General features: G+C 49.1%; 2 protein-coding genes across 2 annotated transcripts in view; both read left to right on the top strand.

The window, feature by feature from the left end:
* LOC135810677 (fibrillin-2-like) lies at nt 1–5,566 on the top strand. Its single transcript, XM_065324169.1, has 4 exons — nt 1–701; nt 2,706–2,822; nt 4,715–5,444; nt 5,476–5,566. Exons 1-4 carry the CDS (start codon nt 494–496, stop codon nt 5,564–5,566), a joined length of 1,146 nt encoding a protein of 381 aa, XP_065180241.1. The 5' UTR covers nt 1–493.
* The window catches only part of LOC135810337 (fibrillin-2-like), a 22,561-nt gene continuing 14,035 nt past the window's right edge, over nt 5,496–14,021 (top strand). Inside the window, exons 1-2 of the mRNA XM_065323826.1 lie at nt 5,496–9,007; nt 13,394–13,723. Of these exons, the coding sequence (XP_065179898.1) occupies nt 5,566–9,007; nt 13,394–13,723 (3,772 nt within the window). The 5' untranslated portion in view covers nt 5,496–5,565. The remainder of the gene's footprint in view (nt 9,008–13,393; nt 13,724–14,021) is intronic.

Genomic DNA, 14,021 nt, shown 5'->3' on the forward strand with positions numbered 1-14,021 from the left:
CAGCATGAGGTCGGTCAGTCAGGACTGTTGCAATATACGGCTGGGTTCAGTCGTCGAGTCCAGAAAGGGTCTCTTCATACGCTGTCGCTAGCCGTGTAGATTTACCATGAACAAACCTCGAGGAAATGCAAAGAGGCCACATCAATCATCATGTTGAGTTGACGCACTTCGCTTTGGCGACGACTGCCACGAGCAACTGTATTCACACTGCGGAACGGAAAGCCGGAACTCAATTTTTAAAACTGCACATTGTCTGACAATTTCTCGAGATCTGTTCTTGGTGGTCTACTATCAACACTGAGATAAACTCGAGGAGCTGCCGCTAAAGGCGTACCTTATGTAGCCTTTTCGAATCTTTCCAAGAAATACATGTAGCATAGTACCAGGGTCGGCTACAGCAGTCGAAAGATAGGTAGAGTCTACGCTTCCTGAACACTAAAAGCGGAGTCGATCTGCCTTTGCTGCCTTTGCTGCCAATGCTGGGTGCCGCGAGATGGAACGGGACACATACATGTACCTGAGGCTAACAGCCATGGTTGTCCTGTGCGTCGCCACGCTCCCGCACGACAGTCACTGCCAGGACGAGCCGGAACTGAAGCTGCCCGATCCTTTCGATGCTGACAGTGGGCAGGAAGAAGAAGAGCATGGAGCTTCGACCCATGACGATGATGGATTGACTACGTCAAATGTCACTAAAAATGGTGAGAAAGGAACGTTCGATGTTAGATTATGGTTTGCACTATGTAGTTGTGTGTCCTTTGTCGGAATATCTGGGCTCTAGCCAGGGAGTAGTATGGTGACCTCCCGCGACAGCGCGTCCATGATAGCGCGGTGCACTTCAGCGCGACCGCCTTAGCGCGAGGCATTTCAGCTCGGTGCCATTTCAGCGCCGTGTCTTGACAGCGCCAATGATTTCAGCGCGAAATTTTTTTCACCGTTGTACTAAAGAACAAATGAAGTCTGAAGAAAATGTTGAATGGTCTCTGCTGGGATCACGACTACACCATCGCTCAGTGGTTAGAGCATCGCTGGCTACAAGCGAGGGTCCCTGGTTCGAGTCCTGGTGGCGACAGTCAATTTTCTCCAGACCTTTCCCGATTGTGTCTTTCCCTCAAACCAGTGAAGTCAAAAGCAAATGAATTAATAACTATGGCAATCAAGGTAGGGTAAGGAGGACACAATGACAGCGCTATGAAGGTGTTGTTTTTCATTTGTTTGCACTTTCTCACGTCCGGTGGCAAGGTGTTCATACAGTATGGTGTAGCCTAGATCGAAGTCACCTGTCTACTTGACTGTCCCTCCAGGAAATCGCGATTCCACGGATGCAACAAATTTCGCGATTTTCGCCCAAACCCGCCATTTTTTTCCGGAAAATCCGCGATTTCCCACGTTTTTTGTTGTTTTCTGCACTATATCTCACTTTTCTATGCACCTTTCACGCAGTGCTTTCCATGATCCTGTAAGTTATTTGCACAGTACGACTCGACTACTCCCAACTAGATATACGATGCAACATATTTCGTGATTTGGCCCAAATCCGCAATTTTCTGTAAATAATTCCGCGAATTCCTGGTAAGTTCTGCATCATTCCGCACTTTTCGTCGCATTTTTTGTTGTTTTCTGCTGCAATTTCTTGCGCAAGTTTTCGAGAGTTTTTTCCGCAAATTCCCGCAGGGACAGACTTGAACTACATGTCCATTTTCTCCGACTGTCAGCCAGAAATACGCTCTGCGGCCTATACGCTGGGTATTGATTTCAGTTTAGGCAGATCTTGGGTTTGACCTACTGATCATTCCTTGATTCTAACAGGTGCATTCTCCAACCTTGCTGGGACACGCAGGCGACTCGGAACTCTTAGCCTGGTCCAAGATCCCAGTGGATGTAACAAATGGGATCTGTGGTGTTTGACCACTTTGGTTGCGGGTCTGATCTATTCGCCTCACACCGATTCAGGAGTAGGCTTTCCCCAAATCGGCCAGGTGAAACATTCGCCGAAAACGAGACTGATCGAAAAATAGCTAAGCTTTTCGCCAATTTTGGAGGGTTCCTTTGAGACACGCCGGAAATCTACCAAATGTTGTTACAAAGTGCGTTTAGGAACGAATGATGTTGCTGCAAGCATGACCGCTCGTAGTACTAGTGCGTTGAGGTCATGTGACTCGTGCCCTTTGACCTTCTCTCAAACAAACATTGGCCATTAGGAAGATCGTTACTGGTAAAATACTAAACTACAGCGTACTGTTTTGGCAAGTTCCATCTAGCAGAGCTGTATTCCATTATCCCACCAATGTTGAAGCCAATATGCCAAAAATTCTTTAGTCGATTTTCCAATAATATTGGAAAATCGGCTAAAAGAATTTATAATTTTTTCAATTTTGCAGCCGATTTTCGAACAATCACCTGATTTTGCAGCCGAATCTGATGTATTTTTGAGCTATGCAAAAAGTCGAATAGGCGAAAAAACCGGGCCGATTTGGATAAAGCCTATTCAGGAGCTGCTTCTCTGTCTTGTTCCGTGAGGGTGGTGGTGTTTCCACACTTGCAGAAAAAACAGTCTGAGCAACTCTGACGTAAAATGGGGAAATCCCGTAGTGTAAACATGTGGAATTCTTCTTTTTGCAACAGTAGAAGCTTTGTTGGTCAGAAATGTTGTCGCTCCGGGTGCAATACCAGTGTGTGTCGTTTTCTGCTTGACATTCTGACAGGTACTACCAGTACCTGTGCCTCGAGCCCGTGTCAGAATGGTGGGACATGCAGTACTGGTATGGACGGGTTGTCGACATGCGACTGCACCTCTAACTATATCGGAAAGTTTTGCCAAAGTAAGTACCCACTCGGATTATTCCTTGCTGCTGAATTTGTTCGTCAGAAACTCACCCACCCAGATGTTTCCTTGCCCCTGAATTGTTCATTCCGTAACGTACATTTGCCCGACCAGATTATTCCTTGCGTCTGAATTGTTTATTCAGCAACTGCACTTCAATTTGTTCTTGTATTAATTTCGTACAAAATATAAAAGCCCCTGGTGTATTGTATTACATATTGTCATAGTTACCTAGGCTCAGTTCTACCAAAATGTTCCCAGAAAGTAGACTATGGAATGCACTGAAAGTGTCTGGTGACAAATGCGCGGCGGTTACACCATATTTGCAGTGTCACGCAATGAGCTAAGCTAACAAAGCTCATTCAATTCGGCAAGAGCTGATAAATAGTTTTAATTGTTGGAATAGTCGAGTTTTGTTCTGTATGATCAGGGCATGTGTTGCATGGGTCACTGGAACGCTTTCCTGCGATGGATGTGTTTAGCCTGAGATGAACCAGTATACCATGGTTCCAGGTCCGATTTGTCAAGCGTGTTCCTGCATGCGTGCTTGTGTGTGTGTGTACGCATGACTGCGCATGCGTGCTTGTGTGTGTGTGTGTGTGTGTGTGTGTGTGTGTCAACATGGCTGATAGAGCCGATATGAACGTCAACGGTGATACTGTGGAGCACGTTCCATCCTTCATTTATCTGGGGTCCGTCGTGACACCGGATGCCCGCTCCTCTACTGACGTCAGTCGCCGCATAGCTGAGGCTTCCAAAGCCTTTGGAGCTCTTCTTCCAGTCTTGTCGGATCGCTCGCTGTCATTAGTCAGTAAGCGAAAGCTATACGTGGCCTGTGTCTTGTCCATTTTGCTGTACGGCAGTGAGTGCTGGACGCCCTTGAAAGCTGATAGTAGACGTTTGGATGCCTTTCATCATCGCTGCATCCGCACAATATTAGCCATCCCTCGCAGTCAGCAGCAATCCGATCGCATCACGTCTGCGCAGTTACGTCGTCACTGGGGTGACCCAGTGCCACTCTCTGTTAAGATGCGCCATCGTCGTTTAGAGTGGCTTGGTCATGTGGCTCGGATGTCGGAGGACCGTGTCCCATTGCAGCTGTTGTTTGGTCGTTTGTTGGCTGCGCGCCCCTTCTGCGGTCCCAGGCGTAGGTGGAGAGACGTTGTGGCTACTGACACGAAGTCCATTCCAAACTGGTTTGATTGCGCACAAGACCGGTCAGCTTGGCGAGAGCAGGTTCTGGTTTTTCAGCCTCCTCGGGCAATAGAGAAATCCGTACTCTGCTCATCTTGCAACCGGGCTTTCTCTCGTCCTCAAGACAAGGCACGGCACAAGTGTTTGGCTGAGCGCCAACTTCCCGTCCACCAACAGCGTGGTTCAGCACAGTGCGTCAGTTGCTGCCGATGGTTCCGTAGTAAGGGTGGGCTTGCAGTTCATCGCTGCCAGCCTGCACTCCCTGAACATGCAGATACGGCATTGACGGCGTCTCTCGCTAGTTGCTGCTTCCAGCATTGTCAACGCTGCAATCGCTGCTTCAAGTCCCGGGCTGGTTTTAACCGCCATAACTGCAACCGTGGAAAACGTCTTGCTGCAGCCGATAGGGAATCACTGCCGCTGATCTGCATGCATTGCCCGAAACGTTTCCGACGACAGCAAGATTTGACGAGGCACCAGAAGTCCTGCCAATGACGGTGCACTCCAAACTCTGGCCCCCTCCGGGGGTGACATTGCCCAATGGGCAGTCATGCTATAGTAGTAGTAGTAGTGTGTGTGTGTGTGTGTGTGTGTGTGTGTGTGTGTGCATGTGTGTGAAAATCTTTCGAAATCGTCACAAAGAATGATATCCCTGCTCTTATTCTTTGGTGTTCTATGCTACCTTGTCACCCACAGACATAAACAAATGTGTCGTGCCTCACGCCAGATGTACCAGCTTGGGACCGCACAGCATGTGCACGAATGAGCGAAACAACCAAACGGGCGAGGAATTCACTTGCGGATGTTTGCCAGGTTACAGTACGTCTGACGACAGCGCCACCGTATCCGGACATGCCGCTTCAGAATACTGTGAGAATGTGAACGAATGTCACGAAACGGGATCCCTAGCGGCACGGTGCGATGCGAATGCAGTGTGTCTTGACACTCCGGGTGCATACAGCTGCGTGTGTAAGAGCGGATTCAGTGGAGACGGCATCGTGTGCTCAGATATGGATGAGTGTGAAAGGCACCCTCCGTACTGTGGTCCCTACGCTACATGCCAGAACACTGAGGGCAGCTACGTGTGCCATTGTTCGGCCGGGGCTGAAATGCAGGATGGCGACTGCGGAGATCGGAACGAATGCGCCGGCAGACACCGTGGCCACTTCTGCGACATCCATGCCCGGTGTGTGGATCTGGTATTGAGCTACAGGTGCGACGGCTGCTTGCCGGGATTCAGCGGAAACGGGAGTGCTGGTTTCTGCCAGAAGATCGCGGAATGTGCTACGGAGGAGCTGGCTGACTGCACCGTGGCACAGGGCGGACTGTGCTTCGACACTGAGGGCAGTCACGGATGCCACTGTCTGCCTGGTTTCCAGAATGACGGCCCTAACCGATGCGTGGACGAGGACGAATGTGAACAAACGTATCCGTCGGCGTGTTCCTTGCAGGAACAGTGCGTCAACACGATCGGGACTTTCCAATGCGAATGCAAACCTGGATATACCGGGGCAAGGTGCAACCGGGCGTGCCCAATCGGGTACATAATGACGGCTAATGACACGTGTGCGGACAGAGACGAATGTGAACTGGGGAAGCCGTGCGGTTCCCATGCAACATGCCTGAACACCAGAGGAAGTTACGTATGCCAGTGCGCTCCAGGAACACATGGTTATTCCAGATATGGCTGCAGCGACATTGACGAATGTAGCCCATGGAATCGTGGCAGATACTGCGATACACACAGCCAATGTGCAAACACTTCTCCAGGTTATCGGTGCACCTGTGCGTTCAAATACACCGGAGACGGTTCTCCGGGCAACTGCCACAGTGAGTGCTTGGAAAGCGTGCAAGATTGCTCAACGGCGGACAACAATACCTGCGTCAACAATCCGCACGTCGGCATAACAACGTGCCGGGCACTGAATGCCTGCGAGAGCTACTGCAACGCCAGCGGGTTTCATGCGTGCCGAAACATTTTCAGCCCAGACAGGTTCTATTGCGCTTGCCGGCCCGGATACTGGAGACCAGATGATGTGTGTATTGATATTGACGAGTGTGTACACTATCATAAGCAGTGCCATGGCCATTCTCACTGTGTGAACACCATCGGCAGCTTTGAGTGTGCGTGTAATGAAGGATACCAGCAATTGCCATGGTCCAGTAGCATTGCCTGTACGGATACAAATGAATGCAATGATCCGGAGTGGAACGATTGCACCAACCCAGGCCAGGGTTGTCACAACACGCCCGGCTCCTACTACTGCGCTTGCAGGTCTGGTTACCATAGAAACGTCACCACGGCGACATGTGACGACACAGACGAATGCGTGGAGTACGGGAAGTGTCGGCCGCTCGGCACGTGCCTCAATCACCCTGGTTACTATGAATGTGCGTGCCCGGACGGTACCGTTCCGCCGGATTGCACCGACCGTAATGAGTGCTCCAGGAGACATCGCGTCAATCGGATGTTCTGCGACGAGCACGCCAACTGCACTAATACGCCGCTGAGCTACGAGTGCCACGGCTGCCTCGCTGGATACACGGGTGACGGAACAGTGGGCAATTGCAGCGACATCGATGAATGTGTTCTCAGATCGGATCAGGGGCAGCTGCCTTGCAATGCATCGGGTCACGGTCGATGTAGCAACACGCAGGGAAGTTTTCGCTGCTATTGTGATCCGGGTTTCGAGCTGGACGGCGATCAGTGTGTAGATAAGAATGAATGCATATTCAATTGCTGGCGGCACGCTAACGGTAACTGTACGAACACATTCGGATCATATATTTGTGAGTGCCAGCCCGGCGCAGAACTGTCGAATTGGTTCCACCATAGCCACTGTTATTTTATTGACCAGTGCAGGGTTAATAATTCCGATGCGGTCAGCAACTGCTCGTCTCAGGGAAAGGTCTGCTGGGGAACTGGACTGAACAGCTACAAGTGTATCTGTAAGCTCGGGTACAAGCCCCACGGCTCTGGCTGTGTAGATATCAATGAATGTAGTGAGCAAGGAGTGTGCATGCCATATGGAACATGCATCAACACACCCGGTAGTTATAGGTGTGATTGTGTCGCGGGAACCCGGGAATTTCACTGGCGGGGAAGGTGCGAACAACGTGACGAATGCTCTAGCAGATTTGCCCCAGGAAAGTATTGTGATGTGCACGGTGTATGTGCTGACCATGAGCTGAGCTATCGGTGCAACGGCTGCCAGAGTGGCTTCACTGGGTCTGGATTGCCCGGCGATTGCTTTGATGTAGATGAATGTGCACTGGGATTTCACAACTGTGACTTTAATAACACCGGCACCTGTGTCAACACACTGGGTGCTCATCACTGCGCGTGCAAGACTGGTTTTGTACAAAGTCAAGACTACAGGCTGCTCAGCAGAACTTGCGTCGACTGGGACGAATGTCACGCTTACCGGTGCAGTGGCCTGGCAAGCTGCACCAATACGTACGGGTCGTTTCACTGCGGCAGCTGTCGTCATGGATACACGGGAGATGGACACATTTGCATGGACATTGACGAATGCCGGGACAGCGCGATGAATAACTGCAGCAGTGGCCATGGGGTCGGCGAGAATGTGATGTGCTTCAACATAGCGGGTGGCTTTGAGTGCGGATGTGCTAGCGGATACTGGCTGAATCCCAACAAAAGTTCCTGCGTTGATATTGATGAGTGCTCCGCGGAGATGGCGTGTGACCCGTATGGCTCTTGCACCAACACCATTGGCAGTTATAGGTGTGACTGCCTTGACGGGGCCGTCCAGTCCGGCTACCAATGTGTCGACCGGGACGAATGCGCGGAAGAAGCACGGTTTTGTGACGAGAAAGCCGCGTGTGTGAATTTCTTCCCCGGATACACGTGCGACGGTTGCTGGACAGGCCACAGCGGATCCGGGCGGCCGGGCAAGTGCCAGGAAATTGACTTCTGCGAAAGCCGGATCCCGGCATGCTCCACCGTGAACGGTCACTGTTTGAATTATCCCTACTACTCACGATCCGTTTGCCGCTGCAACGAAGGCTTCAGCTGGAACGGGACACTGTGCTTTGATCGTGATGAGTGTTTGCCATACTATGGCCATACTTTTCGGTGCCAGAATCATTCGACATGCCGTAATACCCCGGGATCGTACGAATGCATCTGCAGCGCCGGTTTTACGGGCAATGGAACTGTCTGTTCTGACATAGACGAGTGTGACAATGTTTTGGTGCTAGATGCTTGCCGTCGGAAAGGCCTGGATTGCGTCAACACAGTTGGGGCTTACCAATGCGGTTGCCGCACCGGCTTTAACCTGACGCACTCGCCACAGGAGGACGGGCATGTGAGATGTTCGGATATCGACGAATGCATTACGTACAGTGCCTGTCAGCCGCACGGGGCCTGCGTGAACACTGCAGGTTCATTTGTATGCCAGTGCCAGCCGGGTTTTCAGCTTGATGGCTACTCTTGCAGAGACCCGAACGAGTGCGTGAACGGCAGTCACGACTGCACTGGCAAGCGGGGAGTGTGTGTGAATATGCCCGGCTCATACGCGTGCCAGTGTCACCCGGTGTACCGGTCCACTGCTGACGGCAGTGACTGCGTGCTGCGCGATTGCCGCGTCGCCCGGTCTGCGTGCGGGCCGCACCGCGTATGCCAGATGCAGGAGAATGGAACGTATGCGTGTGATTGCGAGCAGGGGACACGCCGATCAGGTGACCTGTGCATTGATGTGGATGAATGTCGGCAGTCGCCATGCCGACAAAATGCATACTGCGTAAACACCAGTCCGGGTTATCACTGCCGGTGTGCTCATGGCTACCAAGGGTCATACAATACCCGCCAATACACAGACCGTCGCTTGCAATGTGTTGACACGAATGAGTGTACTATCTTGTACCCTGCCTGTTACTTCCCGAGAGTGACCTGCCGGAACCTTCCAGGAACGTACACTTGTGATTGCAGACCGGGGTATTCAAAATTGGGCGCAACATCATGCCAAGGTGAGCAATGCCATACATAAAAAAGCTTCCGTGGAGATAAGAACGTTATAAATAGAGCGAGCTGCGCACTCAGTACAAACACCATAAGCAAATCTTGGTAAACAATTTCACTGTTAACAGCAGAGTTTTCTGCATCCGTAGGAACGCCACCACTCTCTTGGATCAAGGCGCAGATGCAGGTCCTGAAGTGGTGGGAGGTGATTAGATCAGACCCACCACAAATTGGTCAAGAGCCGAAATCCCATTCACTGCATCCATGTTTCCCTCGTACCAGGCTTGTTGTGTTTGTACTGAATGCGCAGCTCGCTCTATTTATTGTGTTAATGCCATGAATGGATATCATTTTTGTGGGAATGGGTTTGCTCCCACACTGGAGCTCGTGCTATTCCGCCGACGACTTGACACTTGACTGACTCACGACTGCCATCCAGAGAACACGAGAAGTCCATCGAACCTTCGACTCGGCAAACCTGCAAGAAAGCACCCGGCACTCCCTGCTCAATACACAGTGTTTCGGAGAATTCACCCCTCATCAGTTGAGCTTGAGTAGGCTGAGGAAGATTGTGCCTGAAAAGCACCACTTATAATTTTAGTGCTGTTCAGGCACAAACATCACCAGGGATACAACTTACAGAGACACTCCGTTTCCAGCGCTTCCTCAGCCTACTCAAGCTCAACTGATGAGGGGTGACTTCCCCGAAACACTGTGTATTGAGCAGGAGTGGTGCTTTCTTGCAGTCAAAGTTCGATGGACTTCTCTGGATGGCAGTCGTGAGTCAGTCAAGTGTCAAGTCGGTTGCGGAATAGCGCGAGCTCCAGTGTGGGAGCAAACCCATTCCTAAACAAAATCATCGCCGAAGTCTCAACCTCTATTTCGTAATGTATATCATTATGAATCAAACACTTTTTAAAATATGGTGATCCATCTTAGCAGATTTTGACACTCTGTGGACTTACGAGTATGTGTGCTGAATTCAATCTGCTCCAGGCAAATTCAGATGAGTCATCAGATGCAAGGTTCACGTGACAAATCTAGCAAATACTGAATGCTATGTAGAGATTAAAATCTTCTGAAAATGTGTATTCATTTTTTTGCGTGGAGGATGCTATAGTGTGTATTCTGCATACTTAGACCTGGCAGTGCTGAGCCGTGTTCAGTCGACTATCCTCCCAAAGATGGGCAGTTTTCATAATAATATGGCCCAGTATCAGCGAGAATCGACCTTCTGGTGAAAATCATTTTTTTCAAAATAAATCATTTTCTGCAACGGCAAAAAACTCTTGCTTCGCGCTCTGCACATTCAAACAAAAAATTAGTTCATCGCAACAATGAATGCTTTTGATCGTCCCAGTAGCAGGAGAGTTCGCTCACGATGGCCAGCTAGCTGCCGTCCGGCTCCGCCAGAAGTTGTTGGATTTCCTAGGCAGGAATCGTCGCGTCTGATAGAGAACGACGACAGTTTCCAGAAGATGTTTTTGTCGATGCGCAATTCCTATTTAGCGACAATAATTTCAACTTGATTTAGGCGCTCCGCCAAAGGAGCTCTCTGCTGGCAAAAGTACTTTCTGACATCTGAAAATCCTTGTAGGGCCCTTCTGAACTTAGTACAGCTCCGCTCAGGAGAAATACTCAACGATGAGAAACTAGTGAGGCGACGGCAACAGAGGTAGACGAACTGAAACGCCCTGGATCAACTCGAGTCAGGACGAAAGGGCGCTGCCGCTAGTGACATGATCTGAATTTTCCCAGGCTCCCACACTGGAGTCCGGGGTGAACACCAAACCCCTTGCCTTGGACGGGGCAAGAGCTGAACATTGATTGATGAGCTACGAACTTGCGCTCAGTGCTGGAATCATGGCGCACTGACGCGCATGCAGCCAGTTCCCACAGAGCTCAAATTTAACAGAGGTGCCAGGCGCGTACGCAGGGTCACCTCTAGGGGGGTTTCCAACCGAATCCCAAACAATGAGTTTTCAGTTTTAACTAGTGTTGAAACGAGCGTATCTATAACAAACGAGCGATCAGTTCCACTAACGAGCAAGCTATCGAGCGATCTAACGAGTTTCATTGATGTGGCAAATATGATTATTTTTTTGAATATTTTTTTTTCTAAGTTCGATTTTTTTCAGCTGGTTCAAATCATCACCGCCGGCTTTTGGGTTTGCTGCTGCTTCACTTCGGACTGCTGTTTGGTGTCGAGATGTCTTTTCAGCGCCGTCGTGGATTAGCCTTTGTAACAATAGACCGTTTTGCAAAGATTGCAAGTAGCCCTGGTCTTCGCTGCATCGCGGAAGAAAACTTCCAAACGACTGAGCGTAACTTTCACTCGAATGGAGAGGTGACTGAAGCATATCCTGCAACAGGTCAGCAGATGCGGAACAGGACATCAGTAGAGTCCACCAAAGCTGCAACGACAACTGAAACAACTCAAGTGTCGTGCAGGCATACAGTCACCTGTAACTGCGAGTGATTTTCACTTTGCGCGGGACTGGACTCTCGATCGACCAGGGAGTCGTAAAATATTTTACGACTCCCCGGTCGACATGTATTGCCATGTGTACGGAGTACGGTGTACGGTGTTCGTTAGTGCAAACGAGCTGGCCGCACAAACGAGCCGAGTTTCTGGCGAGCGAGCTAACGAGTATCCGGTGAGATCGTTTCAACACTAGTTTTAACCCTTTCGAAAGACTAGTAATGAGCCCTAGGAAATTTTCAAAATTATGCATTTTTTCGTGTTGTTTGGATCATAACTTCTACTCACTCAATCTTCAGTACATGTATCTTGGGCTTCCTGGAAGTGTAAAGGTACCAGGGAGAGAATGAGGTCGACCATGATAGCCAGGACACAGTACAGTCATGTACATATCCACCCCTATCCAGTATAGGCTATAGAGTATAGTATAGGGGTAGAGTGCAGCGACGGTGCGAAAAATGCCCCAAACAGCCCCAAACGCGTCCTGCTCCAGCGATTTCGTTTTTCTTGATCGCAGAGTTTCGATTTTTTCGCCGTGTACTCTTGAAAATATCACAAGTGAAGCCCCTGCAAATTTGAACAAATCAGCGCGACGAAAATCTCAAATTCTCTGGCGATACTCAAGTCGCGCTGCACGCTTTTGAAATTGCCGAGATCGCGGCTTAACTTACGAATAATTTATCTCACGACACATTGCTCACAGCGCTTCGAAAAAATTTTCAACCAACAGCTGAGAGTTTTCTATTCGACCTAGATATTTGGATCGTTGGATTTGAGCGAGATTTGACTGAGTGACGATCTTTTGAAGTTTTGCATTCTTGCCAGATCGATCATGCGCCCTACCAAAAAATGCCCAAAAACGTTGCTCGTTTGGAACATTTGGGGGGTTTCCGGGCAACGGGAAACCCCCCTGCGTACGCGCCTGGGTGCAGCAGTGATGGACTACCTCTAAATCGTGTATGAGATGAAGTGTGGGGTGTTAGAATGTTGTGCCTGTGTCGTATTCCCTGTGGGATGCACAGACTGGGACTCCAGGTGTAGTTGTAGCCACCCTCCCTCCTGTTCTTCACTTCTGTGGATTTTCAACAGACTTGGGATGGCGTTCAAACAGTTTTCATTGGTATGCAGTGATGAGGATCAAGGCCATCCATGCTCTATGCCAGTGGTTGCCCAAGAGTTGTTTTACAACAAAAACTGGATGGATGATTAAATTACACTGTCTATTTTTTATTTAATTCACTGTAACACATAGTATTCCGATGTGGAAAACACTTTGATAAATTGTTGTATTTCCTGATATGCACCTATGCTTGTTTGAGAAGCTTCTGGGTCATCAATATTGCTTTGTTCGGTCTAATACTTTGCCATGTGATCACTAGATACCTATAGATGACAACAGCAGAAAAAAGTCATTTTGTGAAAATCACCCTTAGGTCCATTTCCGCAGATACTGGGCCATATGGTCCACTTCACTTGTTTTTCTCCTCGAACCTGATGATTGCTCCTGGCCGAAAAATTTAATTTAATCGAGATACTAGTATTTTGCAGCGAAGAGACCACTTGATTTGAGGATGGTGTGTGTACGTTTTTCATGAAGTGGCTGCAGTGAAGCTTGCCTACCTTTTAAAAGAAATAGTTGAGTTTTCGCAGTGGAACGAGAACTAAATATGGAGGTGACATTTCATTTGTAACGCTTTCCATGCAATTCAAGTGGCTAAGAATAACAACAGGCGGTAAAATACTATTTTAACAGCACTCTCAACAGTCATCTTTGTATCGTTTGATGTTTAAGAAAATTCACCAGACCTCCCTCTAAAGGGTTGCAAGGATGTATGGATATATAATTGAGTGCCTATGGTGCAGTCTTAGTTTCTCGAGGAAGGCCATTTTATTGTTTGGTATTCTAACACAGATATAGATGAATGTTCGGACAGAAGCCACGACTGCGGCGGACGAGAAGGGTATGAGAAGACCTGTTCCAACACTCAAGGGAGCTATGTATGCGTGTGTCCAGCGGGCCTCAAGACCAGTGTTGAGTCATCTGAGTGCGAAGACATTGATGAATGTCAATGGGATATACAAGTATGCGACTTGGAGAGCTCACGTTGCATCAACACTTGGGGTAGCTTTGAATGTCAGTGTCGAGAGGGATACCGCCGCACGGATACATTGTACATTTACGGATGCAGCCGTGACCCTTGTCAGCCTCTCTGGTACCAGGAGGATCTGTGTAACTATCATGGTAGGCGAACCGACAAATTCAGTGTACTTAAAGGCTAAATTAGGGTAGACCCTGGCTAGCGCCAGATGTTACTGAAGTAACGTCATGCATAGCTACGGAAATTAAAATTTGTTCAAGCTGTAGTTTGGAGATGGTTAAAATAGAATGTTGAAGTGTTGTCGTTTTTCTTTCCTTGTCATTCACAAACTCTGTGGTGTACATTTTCCTTGGAGACAAGAATGCAATTATACCTAGAAGTAGGTCACACTTCAGGCTCTTGAACATTTTGAGAGTTTCACAAGTGTACTTTCATGCCTTG

This window comes from Sycon ciliatum, chromosome 2, assembly GCF_964019385.1.
Source record: "Sycon ciliatum chromosome 2, ocSycCili1.1, whole genome shotgun sequence".
Lineage (NCBI taxonomy): Eukaryota > Metazoa > Porifera > Calcarea > Leucosolenida > Sycettidae > Sycon > Sycon ciliatum.